This window comes from Caenorhabditis briggsae (genome assembly GCF_000004555.2).
Source record: "Caenorhabditis briggsae complete genome, chrX, whole genome shotgun sequence".
Classification (NCBI taxonomy): Eukaryota; Metazoa; Nematoda; class Chromadorea; order Rhabditida; family Rhabditidae; genus Caenorhabditis; species Caenorhabditis briggsae.
In genome coordinates, this window is record NC_013491.2 from 10968982 (window position 1) to 10989726 (window position 20745).

General features: G+C 38.9%; 4 protein-coding genes across 4 annotated transcripts; 2 read left to right on the forward strand and 2 right to left on the reverse strand.

The window, feature by feature from the left end:
* Window positions 1–279: 279 nt before the first annotated feature.
* On the forward strand, window positions 280–5511 carry Cbr-egl-13 (the record flags this gene model as incomplete). Its single annotated transcript, XM_002644678.1, has 10 exons — window positions 280–432; window positions 1696–1778; window positions 3529–3621; window positions 3670–3736; window positions 3794–3883; window positions 4332–4476; window positions 4526–4813; window positions 4861–5079; window positions 5151–5380; window positions 5431–5511. 10 exons carry the CDS (start codon window positions 280–282, stop codon window positions 5509–5511), a joined length of 1449 nt encoding a protein of 482 aa, XP_002644724.1.
* A 2028-nt stretch (window positions 5512–7539) lies between these two features.
* Window positions 7540–8141, reverse strand: CBG14722 (the record flags this gene model as incomplete). Its single annotated transcript, XM_045239751.1, has 4 exons — window positions 7540–7641; window positions 7691–7799; window positions 7898–7947; window positions 8031–8141. 4 exons carry the CDS (start codon window positions 8139–8141, stop codon window positions 7540–7542), a joined length of 372 nt encoding a protein of 123 aa, XP_045095497.1.
* Window positions 8142–8655: 514 nt separating this feature from the next.
* On the reverse strand, window positions 8656–13432 carry CBG14723 (the record flags this gene model as incomplete). The annotated part of the gene is made up of 15 exons (XM_002644680.2): window positions 8656–8721; window positions 8795–8990; window positions 9038–9135; window positions 9182–9366; window positions 9603–9727; window positions 9779–9819; window positions 9887–9967; window positions 10014–10173; window positions 10220–10294; window positions 10607–10745; window positions 10794–10854; window positions 11186–11296; window positions 11467–11613; window positions 11965–12067; window positions 13425–13432. The coding sequence occupies 15 exons, from the start codon at window positions 13430–13432 to the stop codon at window positions 8656–8658; spliced, it is 1596 nt and encodes a 531-aa protein (XP_002644726.2).
* A 636-nt stretch (window positions 13433–14068) lies between these two features.
* CBG27748 lies at window positions 14069–19400 on the forward strand (the record flags this gene model as incomplete). The annotated part of the gene is made up of 3 exons (XM_045239752.1): window positions 14069–14136; window positions 16468–16478; window positions 19222–19400. 3 exons carry the CDS (start codon window positions 14069–14071, stop codon window positions 19398–19400), a joined length of 258 nt encoding a protein of 85 aa, XP_045099587.1.
* Window positions 19401–20745: the final 1345 nt, after the last annotated feature.

Consider the following 20745-nt stretch of genomic DNA (forward strand, 5'->3'; position numbering starts at 1 on the left):
TATACCTCAGTTCAGCTGATCCTAAGGAGACTTAGAAAAGGGTCCCCCCTCATTAATGCTCATGTTTCGAGTGAATATTTGCATTGTGTGTGAGTATATGCATGTAATTCGGGTAGGAGAAAAGTTATGACCTATCTCTTTTCTCGTTTTCTCACCCTTTTTCAATCTCGCCCCATTAAAACTTTTCTCCCCATGCCACGCCACCTCATTTACTCACTTTTCCAAAAAGCTAAATCCTACAAAACAATTTCTTTTTTATATCTCTTTTGTTTTTGCAGCATGAGCCGTAGAAGAAAAGCGAATCCAACGAAATTAACTGAAAACGCAAAAAAGTTGGCAAAAGAAGTGGCCGAGAATAACAGTCAGGAAGAAAACGAGGAGGACACAATGCTGGCTCAATCACTCACCCCAACTATTATCATTCCGGATCATGTGAGTTTAGATTTTTTTTGAGTTATTTTTTTCGGGTTTTTCCCCTCTTTACATTTCGGTAGAATGCAAAATGCGGTAACCATCTGCTAATTAGGACTGACAGATATCCTTTTAGAGCAACCTACCGGAAAGCAAAACCAAAGAAGCGCGAATTAGCGGGAGAGGGGGTACATTATAATTAGGGAACGCGTTTCTCCCGCACATTATGTAATACCTAAACGGTAGAGCTTCTTTGTGAGGAACTGTCCTATTGTTATTTTAGCTCCAAAATGCATCCTTCTCTCCAGACTTCTGAGTGTTTTGACATTCTACCGTATACCAATGGCTCCCCTCCTCATCTTGCTCTCTTCTTCCATAACCGCCATTATGTCTCTGACTCCTCCTCTTGTCGTAACGGGACCTGAGGTAGGGATGACTCTCGGGGTGGACAAAAGCGTTAGAGTCCTTCGGAGAGTGGCGTGTGGGCGGAGCTTTACAAACTAGGCAGACGAAAAGCTTCCCCAGTATTCAAACATCCTGCTCCATTTCATTGTACATTTGAATTCTCGAAAACGTTCCGAACCACTAAGAGTGTTCCTATATTCTTCGATTCTTCGATTCTTCATCGTATCGAATTTCAATCCATCCCCTTCCTGATAACATTGACTCAATCTTTTGCAACCTTCATCATCACCTATCCTTTCTTCTTCTCCTTTTTCTCTAACTTGCTCGGTGGACCGGATATTTAGATCTAGATGAATTCACAAAACGGGGGAATTGTTATAATGTATGATAATGAGTAGGTTGATGAATTGAATAACTTTGAATCGTAGGACAACTACCTTCATTAGCTGACATTAAAACTAACTATCTTGTACTATATAGGAGGTGTGAACTTATTTACGAGCAAGCTCGCTCCCCGGATCCAAGGAAAGAAGAGTTGGAGCAAAGGAAGGGTGAAAGAAAAATATGAGCCCCTGAATTTGATTGTCATAAAAGAAGAATAATAATAATAACAAGAACTGAGTAGAAAAGAATAAAAGAAACCTCGTCTTCCCGAGTCTAGCATTCTTCTACATATCCGTCTCACAATTAGCACGACGAAGAAGACACGGCTTCTTATGGTCGCCCGCCCCGTCGAAGGAGCTGTATCCAATTCTTTGAGAGTCCTGTTGTGCCCGCCTTCTTCTTCCTTAAACAGGCTCTTTTTTCTTTCTCTCCAATCCTTTTGTCTCAAATTCCACCATATTCACACATTCGCCATTATTCCCATTTTGTTTTCAGATGGACGACACCCCGAACCCAGCTGTTTCACCCCATGACGACTCGATCAAGTCTAGCTCCAGTACCATATCCGACCATACAAGGTGAGTTGGTCATGTTATCACCAAATACGACAGTTGACAAGTGTTGCAAAAACGGGAATGCATTGTTCCGATTTGAAATTTTTTGAGAGTATGGAAAATTGAGGTCAAGATGATAACATTACCCCGTGGAGTTTTGAATTTTACCGCTCCTCCCTATCACTATCATCACTTCCCACACTATTCGCAAACAAATGAGTGTGCTCGCTTATTCCCATCTCGCGATCTACAGTTTCGGGTTAGTTGCAAAAGTAACCAAAAAGTTTTAAACAAACCTCGGCATTCGCTATCATTAGCCTGCAAACGTTCCAACTTGATACACACAAAAGCACGTCATTCTTCCGTTTTGAGAAAGATTCAACTGTTTTACTAGGCGTTCGCTCAAAACAACAATGTTCTCTCTTATCGGTTTATTATTATTATGTTTTGATTTTCTGAAAAATGAAAAGAAACGGAAAGAAAGAAAAAACAGTACAGAATTTTGATTTCCTCCAAAAATTTCCTAATCAGTTATTTTGAATTCCGCCTTATGGAACCTATTACAAAAACATTATAACCGAACGGTCTGTTAAAAATACGTTCTCCTTTTTCTAACTTTCATTTCGAAAATTTTCTTTTTTTTCCGATCTAAATTTGCTACTTTCTGTTCCACCTGTGAAGAAGAATAGACGCCCTTGGGGCCGTCCGTTTTTGTTATGGCCGACTTGACAAGAGAAGGAGGAGACACAGTGGACGATGCCATTGTTCTTTGGTGACAGCGAGCTGACGAATACAGTGCCTTGATTTACTGCCTTTTTCTCTTTTCCGTTTTTCTTAGCAGCATTCTAGGATAGAACTTTACCCAAGTTGAAGCAATTTTCCTGTGGCCTTTCTTTTGGATTGCTCTTCTCGTTCATATTCTTTAGACAGAACAAAAATACCTTGCTTCTTGTATCCCGACCGAATTTTTTAATTCGGTTTGGCAGCTTGACATTAGACTACTTTTCTTCTTCTTTTCACTGTCAAACTAGTAGAATAGAATGATTCGGTGACAGCTGAAATTGCAATAACAGAAGAAGAAGAGAAGGAGTGGGCAGTAGTAGCCAATAAAGTATAAAAGAAAGGCCACAGTGAGTGACGAGTGAAAGAAGATGACTGATGAGAGAAAAGGGGATATTTTATTTTCCAAAAACGGAAGCGAATTTGGAAATTAGGGGTGTCGAACTGTAAGAATCCTTGCACTTGTCTGATTCCTCCTAGACACACTGGCCGGTGAAGCTCCGTACCAGGTCAGCGTCACTGATAACGAGAAGTTCCATTAGTAATGCCTATAAAGAATCTCAGTTTCATTTTATTATGCTACATGTTTTTTGTGATAGCCAAATACTTAAATACTTCCTGCAACTAGAGAATTTGTGTCAACTTCGCTAAATTTCAAAGTGTCACTTATTATTTTCTCATGACAAACAGAGCAAAATACAAAGAAATCGTTTGTGAAACCTGGAATTAGCATTGTTGTGCTCATTTCACACTCAACCTTCAATTTTTATGAGTTTACGCAGAAATAAGAATGAGAAAGACAAATTTTTTGTTTGTGTATTTTGTGAAGCATCTGGGGGTTATGAAACAAAAAAGCAACGTCAACTCTTTTACTGATAACCTGACTATTTTTGGCGCCCCTGCATTTTTGTAAAACGACCGCCATTCGTTGATGATAAAACAAATGTACTTTTACAAACTACTTCGATCGCAAACATGTTTGTCCTGGTTTCAGCACCTCTGCGACAACCGGAGTCTGTGATTTTCCCGACATACTTGCTCAAACGGAACACGGGTGTTCTGTGCTAATCGACGGAAACCATTTAAGGTAATCAAAGTTTTTTTGGCAGATGCGTAATGATGATCGGTATTTTAGGGAGGTTATTAACTCGGTAGGTACGCAAGACCAAAAACAGGATCTTCTATCGGACGTCATTCGACAGGTATTTTAAGAAAAAACTCGTGCGACAGATTTTGACGAAATCTCGGTTATTTTTCAGTTGACATCCATAAAAGAGAGGTTAACAAGCGACGAGAGCCCGGTTAAAGACGAATTAAAAGAGGATCCTGACGACAACGACATGAGCCCGGTAAGTCGACCCTCCTCCTTCTCTCCTTTTTTCTTCATTCCTTACTTTTTGGGACGGTGGTGGTGGAACACCTTCCAAGCGATAAGTCAACATTGTCTAAGTACGTGTTATGTTATGTAATACAAGCAGCGTGAAGTTGCCGCCTTCTTTTCATGTGTCCCGCTCACTATTGGATCAGATCAACGCGCGTTCTCGATTTTCTACACTTTTTTCGACACTTATAATACTTTTTGAGTAATGACCACGCTACCGCTTGCAAGGTTATCAACAAATTTTAGTCGGCAATTCTTTTAGATTTTTCAAGTGTCCATTAACCTTGTAACAATTTCGAAAGCTCCGCCCACTTTTTGGACAGACAAGCGACGGCCGATGAAAAATTGTTTCATTTTTCTCTTTGTCTCAACTCATCGACTATTTTTGTTTCTCTTTATATTTATTGTGAATTCAGATGCTCCACGCCGGAAACTTTGATTCTGAAATGCTCCTGCGGCAACATGAGTTTATACAACATCAGCAACACCAGCATCAGCAGAACCAAATGATAATTGCAAATATGATCCAAGCTTCTAAACATATTCCACTTCTTTTCAATGGTGAGTTAAACTTAGGATTTCAAAATTTCGGAATTACAAAAAAATTTAGGTGGATTGAATTACGATGCTCTATTGAACAATCCAGTTTTGAATGCCACAATTGCTGGTCACTTGCCAAATACACTTGCCAACAATATTTCAATGCTCCAAAAAAGTCTCACTGCAAAGCTTGCTGCTGCAAATGCAAATCTTCAGCAACAGCAGCAACAACCAGTGGAAAAAGCTGAAACTCCATTGAACTTATCAAAAGACACCCCATCACCAACATCGGTTTCAGAAAATTCTCTTGCTGGGTTCCGGCTACCGTACTCCCTTGGAACCAACTATGGAAGTGATGGTGAATGATTTAGCTACAGTACTCCATTTAACAAAAAGTTTTTACAGGTCAATTGTTTAACAATTGCTCACCAGATTCCAGTGGTAAAAGCACTCCAGGAAATCAGTCCGTGACCAGCGAAGTTGCTACCCCACGACCACAAGCTAAATCACCAAATCATATCAAGAGACCAATGAATGCATTCATGGTATGGGCTCGTGACGAGAGACGGAAAATCTTGAAGGCTTATCCGGATATGCACAACAGCAACATTTCGAAAATTCTTGGTAAGCGACGAAAATAGAGAGATCATCAAGCCTAGGCTAAAAATAAGTTTTACAAATTGCTCATTTTACAGGATCTCGCTGGAAAGGAATGAGTAATGCCGAAAAACAACCATACTACGAGGAGCAGTCAAGGTTGAGCAAGTTGCACATGGAACAACATCCAGATTACCGATATAGACCGCGTCCAAAGAGAACGTGCGTGATTGATGGGAAAAAAGTTCGTGTCAATGAGTACAAAACAATCATGAAGACCAAAAAAGACATGATGTGGGGAGATGAGCCTGGATTTTCACAGCAAGGGGTAAGCTGACCGATCAACAAGTGTCTATGAAATCGAGCCTCTATTTTCAGATTGAACTTTCATCTCATGTGAATCTTCTTAACGATCTTGCTCATCACCATCAAGCCCATCTCTTGCAAACCGCTGAATAATTTTAGTGTCATCCTTTGATCCACTTAAGCTTTTTCTGTATTTTTCCCCTTTTGACCTTCCAAAAACTTTCAAAAAACACTCCTTACTTCTCGTGTTGTTCTCATACCAGCTTTACTTTGGTAAACCGTTCCGATCCCCTCCTGAAGATTTACTTACCTGGTCCATCATGTATTATTACCCGTATCTCACTTCAAACTATAGCAGAAGAACTCTCCGCAGTAACCAAATCAATCTGATTGCCATGTGGACCAATGCTCTTGTCTACTGTATCCCCTGCATAATTTCATGTTCTTTATTTTCCAAATTTCTTTTCTCTTACCTCTTCTGAAAACTTCCAAACCAAGAATCTCAAACTCTCTGTCCCACATGGTTTTCCACATATTTTCTTTCAAACTGCTTTTCAGTTTCCAAATTTCTCCTTTCCTCATATCAATTCTCTCTCCTTTTTTCCTTATTTTCATTTTTCCTTTCTTTTCAACCCGCATCTTCGTCCACCTGGCATCAGATTTTCAATCATTGTTTTACCCAATCATAGGCTAGTCATCATCCACAAACTTCCTCACAAACCTTCTGTTTTCAATTACTTTACCGCATGCATTTGAATATGGTTTACAATTGATTCCTGATAAATTTTCTATTCAAAATATTATTGTTTTCCTCAGTAAATTGGCTTCGAAAAATAAAATTTTGAAACTCTTACAAGAACACAAGTTTGAAATTATTATAAGTTATTCGATTGCAAAAAAATTGACAAGAAATTCAAATTCACAAGAGAACAGGGGAAGGTGAGAACACGATTAAAGGCATGGAGGGGCAACATGGGGTAGAAACCAGTGGCAATGGAAATGGTTTGGGGGATTTGATTTGCTAAAAAATGAAATATACGAATTTGTTTTTAGAGTTTCATAGAAAATGAATATTTTATGGGGGAAATTTTGCTAGATTGAAAAACTTATTGGGGTAATATTTGAAACGTGAAGTTAGTAAAGTGTGGAGAATATTATGATAAGAAATGCTGTGAAGTAGTCAACAATAAATTAAATAGGAATTATTATTCTAATATTCAAAAAAAAATCGGAGCTGTGGAAAAGAAACGCTGGTGGCCAAGGCCAAAAGTTAACTACCGTAACCTAAAAGTTATTTAATTTCCGTATTTTTTTCTCGGTTTTTCAATGCTTTTCGTCGATTTTTCTGTCGTTTTCTCCCAAAAAGTAGGGCAACAACAATTTTTGATAGTGAAAAAATTAACGGAAAACGCACGAAAATTGAGAGAATAAATTTGGAGAATCAAAATAATAGTAGGTTACGGTAAGTGTTGTTGCGAGACTTTCGGCTAATGCCATCAGAGTTTTGCTTTCATAGCTCCAGTTTTTTGAACCAAAACAATACCTGGAAAAAAGGGAGATTATCGATTGAGGAGAGAGGAACAGGGTTCCAAAAGACATGGTCAAAAAAGCGTCCCAGCCAACAAGAGTTTGAGGCTTTTTTTTCGTTGGCTGAGTATCAAACGTACAGCGATGAGCAAAAAAAAACGCACGTTGATCAAAAATACACAAATCAAAATCAACATCCATTTTGAAATTAATGGATTTCGCATGGCCTAAAAACTATATGAGGCGTAATTTTGAACCAGGACTTTCAGAATCGTGCGGGAATACTTGTGCAAGAGTTGATGAGAATAGGTCTTGGAACTTGAGAAAATGAGAGAAACGATTTTTGGAAGAACGGAAGAACGATCTGAGCTTTCCCATCGTCGAAGTTTCCTGAGTCTGATTTCGAACAGCGCGTTGAGCTCCCACCGTATTCATTTTCAATTCCTTCATGTTTTTCTTCATGCACACCTCCGGACACATACAATTTTCGATGTGGTTTTCAACATAGTCCTCACCGTAATCAAAGCTGAGGTTCTCTCCAGCTTTAATGTTGCAGTTTGCGATGAACACTATGCGCATGTGTCCCGGGCTCACTCCTCCTTGGAAAATGCTGAAAACGCAATGTATACCGAAACCCTTCGACAACTGAAAATCTTAACGCATCATCTCCAGGTTTGGACGACAGCTGTGGCTCAAAAAACGGCCCACGTTTCCATACTTCAGAGGGTTGATGAAAACAACTCTGTCGAAGGCGGTCTGTAAATCGATAATGTTGAATGTACCATGAGCTTGGAAAAGTGCTTACCGCAAATGGGCAGAGAAGGTTCTTGGCCAGAAAATTAGCGGTCTTCAAAAACTCAATCAACGCTTGGTCTTGGTCGATGAGTTTTAAAGAATATTGCTCGGCATCCAATCTTCAGGGCTCTCTTTCCAACTATCTCACCTTTGAAAGACATGACTGGGGTTCCTGAACTTTATCACTTTTCAAAACCATGTGCAATAACTGGTTTACCTTTGGCGATATCTTTTTTTTTGTTGAAACTCTCCTTCTTCAGAAACAGCCTGAAAGAAAAGTTACATTATCGGATTGAAACGACAAGCTGGACCCCTGGAAAATTAAAAAATTCAAAAAATGTTTCACTTACAAGACTCATCGCTTGTTTTTTCTTCTCCTTCTCCCGTTGTTCGAGTTTTTCTCTTTTTTTTGCCTCCAAGCTCGCGGTGTTTGTTGCCTGTGCAGTCTGTCTTCTGTTCATTGCTATAAATCTGAAAAATGTGTTTAGATAAAGTTAGAGCGTTAAATGAGAGAAAGGTATCTAAATGTTTGATAACATTTTGTAAAGAAAGAAACATTGAAAAAAAATTAGGGAAAACTTTTTGATTTTATTGTGAAAAATCATTGAAGCAAAAGCCGTTGAATGAGATTTGAAAAATAGAAAGTGAAATGAGAAAGTTGAGATCCCGAAAAAAGAGTTGGAAAGATAGGTGCGTCATCGGAAGTTAGAAAATGAGTAAAAATTGAAAATGGTAAATTGGAAAATTTTAGAATCTAATATTGGCATGAAAGGAAGGGGGAGGGATGAGTAAAAGGAATTTGGTCAAAATCAGATTATTATGAAATTACAAAAAAAATCTAGAAAAAAAACAAAACAATGTAAAAACAGACAACTTAGTTAGAAAACAACAAAGAAGAAATAGATGAAGAAAAATTATTAAGAAAAAGAGACTGGTCCAAAAAAACAGCTTCAGGGAGAATCACTTGACTTGGTCTTACTTGGTGTTCTCGAGGAACTGCTCCAACTGGGATTCATAAATAGTTTTGTGGAATTTCAACAGCTGAAAAAACAATATTAAAGTGTGATTTGAAATCAGCAGTTCTACTGATGAATAAAGTGAAAATAAAACTAACCTGGGCATCAGTGATGAATGGGAACAGTTTCACGTTGGTAACGCAACATAGCTCTCCGCACAGACAGACGTTGCGGAGCTGTTCCCATATATACTGATCGCTGTAGAACCATGTCACCTCCTGCGTCGGGAATATTGGCATCGTGGCGGTGAAAATGACCCGAGCGTTGGTGGGGCTCACTCCACGTTCGTGAACACTGAAAAATATGAATCTATTGGTCAGTTTATTATTTCAAAAACTTACAAATTCACTTTTGTGTTCCCGAGGCAAGAGGACGACGCGAATCTGCCCTCGGAGCTCTTATTTCTCGGGTTGAGACTGATTCCCGACTTGATCACGGCCTGAAAGTTTTTTCAAGATTAGGTTGTTTTGGTTATTATAATTCACTTTGAGAGCTTCTTCATAATCCGGGCTGAGTGCGCCCACTCCATCAGGTGATTGGCGATTGTGCTGGAAGTAGGCTTTATAAATCTCTTCGATGTCGTTTGTCGTGATGTCGATAATATACTGATCGAGTTTGGGAGCAGTATTGGTGCGGCAATACTCTCCTCTCATCTCTGCCACTGGCTCGCCTGTAAATAAGTTTGTTGAGACTGATAGTATTTTAAGTCCTCATTTGAACTCCAAAATAAAAAAAATAAAGTTTGCGCAAAAAAGAGACGTTTCTGAGACGTTCTGCTAAATAATTACAGATTTTACAAAATTTTTTATCTGGAAAGTGATCCTATCTTTATCACTACTAACGTATTCCTATCCATAAACTAAACAGATTGTCGATTTGATAACAAAACCTCGGAAAATCATTTACCTGGTGCGAAAAATTGTTTCGCGACGAGCGCAAAACCTTTCGCTGTCCGGTGGTGGAAAACGATTTCAGTGGAATTTGCTGGTGGCTTCGGAAACGCTTTTTTGCACTTTCCTTTGCAGTTGCAACTGAACAATTATTTTTTCATGATATTGTCAAATCAGTTTGAAGAAACTTACGATTCGCTGCACCCGTAGTGGCGGATGAACTCCGGGTCATGCTGAAAAAATATGACTGTTTTTTTCTTCTTTCAAACACATGATTTTTTGTTCATTTGTGAAACTCACAATTGCTCCCTCGTAGAAGGCTTTGTTCATAATTGCACACGGGCAATCCTTGGTACAGCCATTGGTGCACTTGCAATCAAACTGAAAGAAACATTTTTCAGAAAAAGTGGAAAATGATTTAACTCACCTCTTCTGAAAATCGATTCAACTTACGATGATCGGCGACCAGATCTTTCTCATTTTCATCTACAACGTTCTCCTTAATGTGCTCATGGTACATTCCGTCGGTCATCTTCTTGAATGGATCTTCGATCCCACTATCGACAAACATTCGGACATCATCGGTTCTGTAAAAATGTGTAAGTTTTGAGAAAAATGTTTTCGTTTGCTTACATTTGGAGAAGGATCCGAGAATCTTCGGCAGCAAGCGTCTGCGAACGAAAGCCGGCATTGATGATACTTTCGATTCTGAAAAAATTGAATCTGGGAAAATTGAATTGAATGAAATTGAATGAAAATTGAATTTACAAAAAAATTACTTCAAATCGGGAAATTAGAAATTACGTTTCCTTGGATATTTCCTTTTTGTCCCGTCAGTCGCTTTTGAATAAGAAATTTTTTCTTAATATTCAAGAAATTCATTCGAAAGCTTATTCGGAAAAAAAGACAAAAACCAACGAAAAATTGAACATTTTCAAACAAAAAGGTAATATTTTGGAGAAATGCATTAGTTATAAATATGATTTGGTTTTTCTTAGCTGATTTGAATGAAAAAATTACCTTTTTTCTGCTTTGATCCGTTGCACCGTGGAAAAGTCTAATGCATCTTCGCAGTATTCCATTTGTTCCATATGGCGACATGTCCAGTACTCCATTCGTTTCCTGGCGAGCCGGACCGAACCATTCATGAGCTCTTCATCTTAAATTTCTATTTATTTATCAACTTTCTTTCGTAGCACAAACTAACCGGTTGGCATCCGAATCAAGGGCCTGTCGCCTGGGAGTGACTTCATTCTCACTTGAAGGGCCTGAAATATGTTCAAAAACTGAAAATGGAGGCTATTTCTTAAGTACGCGTTGATGTTTCCAATTTCCCTAAGGAGACGAAATCAAAGAAACAAAAGTAAAAATCGAGAAAAATTATTCCCAAAGTTGTGTATTTTATTTATATTTGAATATATACTATTTGAAGAATTATCTCACCGAATGTTTTTTTACGACTTTTCAAAAGCATTATTTTTGAAAACATCTTCTTATTTAGCAAAATGCTTGAAATAAGAGAATTGAATTTTGTTAAATGTAGACATATCTTTTCCGTGGAATGAAAAAGAAATCTTGGAGAAATAAAGCAAAACTTACAAAAATGGCGTATGCCCATTGAAGAGCGACCCCGGTCGAGATGACCACGACGTCGACTGCTCTCCCGGCGACTTGCTTGACCATCTTAATTCCCTCAAGCGCTTTCTCTTCCTGGAAACAGAAACAAATTTAGTTTTGGCCAATTTAATTTGTTATCTCATCGAAATTTTTTCAGACAATATAGATGGTCCAATGTACGAATACATTCGAAAACATATTAGCCATCAAATTATATTTTATTTTTTAGAACACATCTATTTTGCTTTTCTGATTTCACTTACAAATTTTCCCATTTCTATGAGATTCATCATGTTGAAGGTTTTCGAGTTCTTTCTGGGAAAGAGCTTATAGCAGTTAAGCTCATCTTTGTTGGCCTTGGTCTCCTTTGGTTGCGCATATTCTCTTGAATATTTTGTCTTTCTCTCGACCTGAAAACGGAAATTGTATAATTTCTGTTTTGAATCATATTTTTCACTGTTTTCTTGGAAGTTGCTATTCTAAATTTTAGGAAAATAAAAAAAAATGATTGAAAAAATTTGACCGTTCTGTTAATTTAAATGATACGATACTCTCGATTTCGCTGTCTACGTATAAAACATATTTTAGCAAAAGTTTGAATATTTTTCACCGAATAAAAAAAATGTTCTATTGACATTATCCACTGGAGTTGGCCATGTTTTTCTAAACAATTTTCACATCATGGTTTCTCTGGCGATTTCAAATAATGTGTTATTTTTGAACACTTAGTATGGTGAAGTGCTGTGGATGTTTCAACTTACCTTCTCATCGGCTTCTTCAGCTTGCTCTCCTGGTTTCTTGGCACATTCTCTGACTGGGCGGGAGATCTTCTCAACTTGGCATGAAGAGTTTCTTCTTGGTGCTCTGAAAATTTCGATATATGCATAGGAATCTTCTGTTGATTGAAATTGGTGTTTCCCACTTGATTATCAAATCCCAAAAAGTTTTCTATCGTTTCATCAATTTCTATTTCTAACAAGTCAAAATGAAGAACACGGAAAAATGACAACACTAAAAAAATTTGGACTACATTTTTGGTGAATGAAATCAACTAAAAGGAAGTAATAAGACAAAAACTAATAGAACTTTCAAAAAGTCTTGATCGTTGGAAACAATCTCATTTACAAATTCTGATCGATTTAAAAGCAAACTGTACACCACTTCTGTATTACTGAAATCCAAAATTATTTGGGAGTCAAGGCCATTTTTTAATCCAGTTGCGACTGCCTCCAATCGAGTTCGAAATGTTCTTAAGTAAGCTCTTTTTTCGAACAGTAGTGAACACATCATAAAAAGGCATACCGCACTTTAACCAATCGTAAACAATCATAAATCTCATGGATGTTTGTTAGATTGTTTTTATCGGTTAACTGATCTACCACGCCATCTGGCAAGTTAGTTATGTCGGCGAAGCCGGTTCATTTTCAAGTCTTGTCAATTTAAAGAGTTGTGAGAAATAAAAAATTTAGACTATTAGACTAATTTAGACTAAATTTAGACTTCTCCATCTATCTCCCTCCCTTTCAATTAGTCAGAAGACAAAGGCCAATTACTACCAATACACTCCTCAAGTTGTACAGATCATAACATTGGCAGGTGTTTGGAAAAAGCAAGGCGGATGAAGGGTGCAATTGCGCAATGCAGCTGTCTGCCGTTTTTGGATCAATTTGGGTGTTCACCAGAGAGATTAGCAGGGTCAGTGAGAGCTAAGTAAGTATAAGATACTGTAGTGAATACACTAGTTTTGGTGACAACGATGAGGAAAGGACAGGAGAGCTATTCCGTAGGATACGAAGGGTAAGTTACCAAAGACGACAAACACACAGATGGACAGGATCCTAATGGGTGAGAGATATTTTGGTAGCAAGAAAATTCCGAGCAAATTCGCAAGAGTAACCAATCTCCAGTTACGGACTCAACCAGCAAACTACAATTCTAAAGAGTATGATCACGGTAGTGGAAAGCTCGAAAACTATCACTTAAGTTTTGTACTGGAAAGGACAGTTTCAGACAAGAAAATCGGAAGAGCTACTCCACAACCAGTGACAAGAAAAAAGATGAAAAGGAGTCAGTGGGTGGCAAAAAAATAACTTCCACCTCACACAATGCAAACAAAAGAGGACCTACAGAGATGATAAGAGATAGGTAGAAAAGAAACGAGAATAGATGAATGGGCCCTATCTAATTGATAGAATGAAATCAAAAATAAATTAAAACTTACTTGACCATTTTTCCTTGACGAACTTGACGTTGGTACGACGAGCTTGCAGTAGACGAAGATGAGTTTGAAAAGCTTGAAGACGACGGCGAACGGCAAAAGTTGGTGGCGAACCTGAATGAATAAATGTGAGGTGAAGAGAGAAGACGATTGCGGAGGGGTCGGAAAAGAGGAGACGGAATGAAATGAGGAGGGCGCTGCAGACGTTGCGCAATAGCTCGGTTATGGGTGTAGATAGAGAAGTGAAGAAGAGGGGACTAGGGTTGGCGCTAGTGATCTTTTGGGGCTATGCAAATAAGGAATTGTGGCTCCGTGCCGCCCTAGATGGAGATTACGGGAGGACTAGCAGGCACTTTCACTAGAATGGAGGTTACGGTAGATGCTACTGTAATTTCCAATTCAAAGAGTGTGGTTTGAAAAGAAGTCAGTACCAATTCCTTTGTGGATTCAAACAAAAAATGTGAAATCTAAAAATTTGTGAAAAAAACAACTCCCTACTTACCTCGACTCGTAATAACCTACATCTTCTACTTTAATTCATCAACCTCTTTTACCAAATGAACCTACAGTGCTTACTTCCTACTATTGAACTATTGGAAAGTACAACAACACACTTTCAAAAAGTCCTCCGAAAAAAAAGTTTTGAGATGTTGGCAGGAGACAGTTTTATGAATGACAGTGATAGTAGAGAAGCAAGAGGGGAAGGGACGAAGGAGTGTGTAAAGGTGGGATGGTACGCGATTGAGAGCGGTGGTGGAGGCGAGGGTGCCTACAAGAAGCGGCGTACGTGGTGTGGCATAAAAAACAGGGGGTTAGCGAGAGAGTACATAGAAAAAGGACAGAGTCACATACAGTTTTGGCTAACTGACGTCTTCGTTTCTGAAATTTGGATGTCTATGAAAGGGTAGGCTAGGAATCTCAGTGAGTTTACTGTGAGCGTTCGATGGGCCTCGGGGAATCTGAATCCACTTAAGCCTAGAAGTTTCCAAGCTAGGCTACTAGAAATATAACAAAACTAATGAAAATCGGAGTGGAAAAGCGGTTGCGTAGCGAGTTTTGTTTCCCAGGTGTGCTTCCCAGGAGGCTTCCCAGGTGGACATCAACGGAAAGTCTACATGGATTCCTGAGATAACCATATTTTATTTGGAGTCGTAAACCAATTTTTATTGCACATTTGGATCGTTTACAATCTTCAGATGCGGGAAATGGTGTTTTGCCAGAATAAGAAATTGAAAATGGAAAATTAAGACAACGCCTATACCGAAAAAGACATGATTTCAACATTATTTTGTTTGTAACCATTTTTAGAGTGATATCTGCAATGGCTGCTGTAGAATGTATGAATCTCTATCGAGAACCTAATTCAAAAAATCTACTATTGATAATTGAAGGGTGCTCCGAATCCGAACGTACTAATGTTTCAGCAAAACTCTCAATTTTAAACAAAACTGATGAGAATTCGTACGAGAAACTAGAAACTGATGGAGATAGGAACCTAGAACTGATGACTGAATATTACGTTTTTTGAGCTATGTCTCAGAAACTGATATGATTATCGAACTTGCGAACCACAGGATTGACTGCCGACATGCTGGAGGATTGACTGCCGACATGATGCTTACTCGTATCGACGAAGTAGGCACCCAGGATTCTCACGAGTGCGAACTCAGGATTCTCACGAGTACGTGAATTTCACCCGGAAGATGGAGCCTGATGCCGTCGAAGAGAAGACAGAAGATGAAGCTGTCGAGTCGAGGGTTGGTGAGGAGCTCATTGTCAATGATGTCGTCAAGAGTTGGTCATGAAAGTCTCCGAATCCGATAGAGATGTGGATGAAATCTTTTTGCTTGATGAAGAAACTACCAATGCCTACCTTGCTGGAGGCGTTGATTCTGACTCGGGGCGCTATATCGAAATAGAACGTGAGCAAAATAGAACTGTGCCAAAATAGAACGAGACGCAAAATAGAACTGCGTGAAAAAGAACTGCTCTAAAATTGAACTGTTCTGAATTAGAACAGCGTGAAATAGAACTGTTCTGAAATAGAACTGTGTGAATTAGAACTGTTCTGAAATCGAACTGTTCTGGAATAGAACTGCTCTGGAATAGAACTGCGCTGGAATAGAACTGCTAAAGAGGAAAATAGAACTGTGATTGCTGCAAGCGACATATCGTGTTTTTTAATGTTTTTTTTATCCGTTTTCCCTATTAATTTTAACACTGGCCGCTCCCTTCATGCACTTGTTACAAAGTATCATGTCTTATAACCACCGAAAATGTGTGATCTAACAGAACGTATCAAATTCGAGGATAATCACACGTCAAAAGACGTCGCCGAGATTGCTCTGAACCCTACCTTTCGAGTGACCCTTTCTTATTTTACTTTTTTTGTAATATACTTTTTATCTCCGTTTATTTTCCTTTATAACAGTTATACAGTGCTCCACAAAATGATGCTTCCACCCTCCGTGTTTACAGAAACACCTATTTAGGTCATTATTCGTGAAAAGGTGTCAACATGAAAAATAAAGGTCTCCCTTCAAAACCTACGTACTAAAAAATTGGTCCCATCACCGTGACCCGGAAACGAGATACCGGAAAAAATCCAAAAATCACGTTTTGGCCTATCCACAAAATGATGCTTCCACTCTGAAAAAATGAGATTTTGGAGGTTTTTGAGCTCTGCGGCCACTTTTTGAAGGCCTGAATCTGAAGAATTTTGAGTATCTGACCCCCATACACGGAGACTTTAAGACCCATACACGGAGACTTTAACAGGGTTACTGAATTCCGGATTCCGGATTTCCGTTTTCCGGATTTCCGGTTTCCGGAAACTGAATTCCGGATTCAAAATTCCGGATCACGGTTTATGGATTCTGTATTATGTGTACTGATTTCTGTGTACTGAATTTCGGAATGTGCGCTCCGGATTCTGGATTCCGAAATCCGGATTTTTCAATTCCTGTTTTCCGAATCTGCTTTCTGAATAAATTTAAACGTCCCGAGAATCTGATATTCAGGTCTTCTTGACGAGCAAGAATTTCAGAAAGTTTTCTAGTGGTTATGAGAGTTTCTGAGATTCTGAGGGATTCTGAATCAACTTGGGATTTTGAAAGATTCTCCAGGATTATGAGAGACGACTTTGATGGATCCCGCTCTAACTACCACGATCTCCAAAAAGATCATCATGAAGACGAATCTCCGATTCCTGCTTTTTTTCCAAAAAGTCAGAATTCCGCGACGAAGAGGCGTTCGTCAAATTGTACATCTTATTCGAAACGAAGTTCAGTTTGATCGAACCTTCCGATAAAATTGCAGCCCATATCATCACACCTTCTGCTTTGAAATTTTTTCTGGACAATCTCAAATTTCGTTTTTGAAAGTCTTGGTAGTCAGAGCGAAATCCGGGACCGTCTCTCATAATCCTGGAGAATCTTTCAAAATCCTAAGTTGATTCAGAATCCCTCAGAATCTCAGAAGCTCTCGTAACTTCTAGGAAACTTCCTGAAATTCTTGCTCGTCAAGAAAACCTGAATATCAAATTCTCGGGACGTTTAAATTCATTCAGAAAGCTGATTCGAAAAACCGGAATCGAAAAATCCGGATTCCGGAATCCAGAAGCCGGAGCGCATATCCCGAAATACAGTGCACAAAATTCAGGACACATAACACATAATCCGAAAACCGTAAACCGGAATTTTGAATCCGGAAATTCAGTTTCCGTAAACCGGGAATCCGGAAAACGGAAATCCGGAATCCGGAATTCAGTAACCCTGTATTAAAGTCTCCGTGTATGGGGGTCAGATACTCAAAATTCTTCAGATTCAGTCCTTCAAAAAGTGGCCGCAGAGCTGGAAAACCTCCAAAATCTCACTTTTTCAGAGTGGAAGCATCATTTTGTAGATATGCCAAAACGTGATTTTTGGATTTTTTCCGGTATCTTGTTTCCGGGTCACGGTGATGGGTCCAAATTTTCAGTACGTAGGTTTTGAAGGGAGACCTTTATTTTTCATGTTGACACCTTTTCACGAATAATGACCTAAATAGGTGTTTCTGTAAACACGGAGGGTGGAAGCATCATTTTCTGGAGCACTGTATTCCAGAGCAGTTTTATTTCAGAACAGTTCTACAGTACTCCACAAAAATTTAATTCCACCCTCAGTTTGTACTGAAACACCTATTTAGGTCAATATTCGTGAAAAGGTGTCGACATGAAAAATAAAAGTCTCCCTTCAAAACCTACGTACGAAAAGCTTGGAGCCATCAACGTGACCCGGAAAAGAGAAACCGGAAAAAATCCAAAAATCACGTTTTGGCCGATCCACAAAAGTTTAATTCCACTCTGAAAAAGTGAGATTTTGGAGGTTTTGAAGCTTTGCGACCACCTTTTGAAGGCCTGAATTCGAAAAATTTTAAGATTCTCATACATATACACAGAGACCATTGTACACGGTTACTGATATCCGGATTTCCGGATTCCGGAATCAGGATTTCCGGGTTCAGAGTTCCGGATTCCGGTTTTTTTGGGTTCTGGATTATGTTTACTGAAGTGTGTGTAGTGGATTTAGAATATGTACTCCGGATTCTGTGTTCCGGATTCCGGATGATGGATTCCGGTTTCCGGATTAGCTTTCTGAATGAGTTAAAGTGTCCCGAGAATCTGAATATCAGGTTTTCTTGACAAACAAGCGTTTCAGAAAGTTTCTGGAAAGTTACGAAGGCTTCTGAGGTTCTGAGGGATTCTGAAGGGACCTGTAATTTTGGGAGATTCTCCAGGATCATGAGAAACGGCCCAGTAGATTGCGTTCTAACTACCATGACCTCTGAAAACACCAACGTGCATGAAGACGATATACCAATTCATGTTTCTACTCCAAAAAGGCGAAATTCCGAGACGATGAGTTGATAGTCGGATCCGTTCATCTTCTTCGAAACAAAAAACTGTTTGACTGGACCTGCCGACGAGATTGTCGTTCTTGCCATCACGCCTTCATCTGTGAAACTTCTTCACGAGAATCTTATTTTTTGTTTTCGGGAACGCAATCTACTGTGCCGTTTCTCATGATTCAGGAGAATCTCCCAGAATTCCAGGTCCCTTCAGAATCCCTCAGAACCTCAGAAGCTTTCGTAACTTTCCAGAAACTTTCTGAAACGCTTGTTTGTCAAGGAAACCTGATATTCAGATTCCCGGGACACTTTAACTCATTCAGGAAGCTAATCCGGAATCCGGAATTTTGAATCCGGAAGTCCTGATTCCGGAATCCGGAAATCCGGATATCTGACATCCGGAATCCGGAAATCCGGATATCTGACATCCGGAATCCGGATATCAGTAACCGTGTATAATGGTCTCCGTGTATGGGGGTCAGAATCTTAAAATTCTTCAAATTCAGGCCTTCAAAAGGTGGTCGCAGAGCTTCAAAACTTCCAAAATCTCACTTTTTCAGAGACGAATTAAACTTTTGTGGATCGGCCAAAACGTGATTTTCGGATTTTTTCCGGTTTCTCTTTTCCGGGTCACGTTGATGGCTCCAAATTTTTCGTACTTAGGTTTTGAAGGGAGACCTTTATTTTTCATGTTGACACCTTTTCACGAATATTGACCTAAATAGGTGTTTCAGTACAAACTGAGGGTGGAATTAAACTTTTGTGGAGTACTGTATTTTACGCGGTTCTATGTAAGAGCAGTTCTATTTCAGGACAGTTTAATTTTAAAGCAGTTCTTTTTCACGCAGTTCTATTTTGCGTCTCGTTCTATTTTGGTACAGTTCCATTTTGCTCACGTTCTATTTCGAGGTAGCGCCCGACTCGGAGCATCACCATCGGGAGAAGCTTTACACTACCGAAGAAAGCGACATCGATGACCATGAAACTGAGCAAGCCATCGAAATCTTCGAGGAGCCATCAAATTTCAAGACCATCAAAGTCCAGCAGCTTGTCTACAAGATCCAAGAAGAGGAGGAGAAGCTCAATGGATAAATTTGAGAATCGCATCGCTCTTCACTTTTTGTTTCTTTTCCCGAGAAATCCCAATTCTTCATACAAAGTCTCTTCTAATTGTCCCTGTTCAGCCTATTTTCAAATAATTCGGAAAAAAATCTCCCCCACACTTCCCCCAGTCTTGCTTTAAATGATGCGTGTAAGAATGATACTTGAATCCCGTTGTCCCCCATTCCAGTGCCTTTTCTTTTCTAAAAAATGACCGGTTTCTGTATTTTTTTAAACAGTCATCTGCTCATTGAGATTTGAAATTGAAATAAAATCCCTTCTTTTCCCCAGATTTCTTGTTCTTTTTTGAGTTTTTTGTAATTTTTTTCTGGTACGGTATAGCTGCGCCATTATACCTTTTTAAAGCTAATTTTCAGGGATTTCAGAGTGGACATTTTTTGAAAAATTGAAAGTTTTTGGTTAAGGACAAGCTAATTTTAAAAGTGGAGTTTGTGAGATTAAGCTTAGACTGCTAAGAAATTCTGAAGCTGTGAGATAAAGAAAGTAGGCGGAGCTTGCTGCTTAATGTGGCCCATACTCCGGGGGTATATCAGAACAGGGTACATCTTGCTTAGGGGGTACATTGACTCAGAGGGTACATTGTTTGAAGGAGTACATTTAGGTAGTTGTTTTACTATCAGGGTGTAAATCAACGCATTATAAGCCTAGATGTTCCAATCTCTATGCTGATCCACCACCTAGGTGTACGTTTTTAGACGATGTACCCTCTGAGTTAATGTACCCTTTGAGCATGATGTACCCCTTTTCAATGTACCCTCGGAGTATGGGCCGCTTAATGTACTTATTAGGATATGGATCAAAATAAGTGAACGACTGAGAATTGAAGAGCAAATTGATTATAGGGCATCAATTTTTGAATGTCTACCGTATTCTGTCTTATATACTCCAGCCGGTAACTGTAATCTCAATTATCTCGATTCCTGTGAGAAATATCAGAAAGTTTTCAACTGATAATATGCATCATAATATCACAATATTGTATCAGTTGGAAAAATGTTGATATTTTTCACAAGAATCGAGATAATTGAGCTTAAAGTTGACACTTTAAATAAGCTTCTGTTAGAGAAAATACGGTAACAAGGAAATTAAATTGATTGACTTCACAGGGTTGTATATGAGCTAATTTAGTAGTGGTGAAACAATTCCAAGAAGCTGACCCGTTGGAAACATTTTTGGGCTTCTTTGTTTTCAGCCGTAATACTGTAGTCGATCTTTCCAAATATTAAAACCTAAAGCTAGAATCCGATTTTTCAAACTTTCGAGATTCTCCTCCTATTACGCGATTTGAAAAAGGAGTATCGGTTGATCTGAGAAC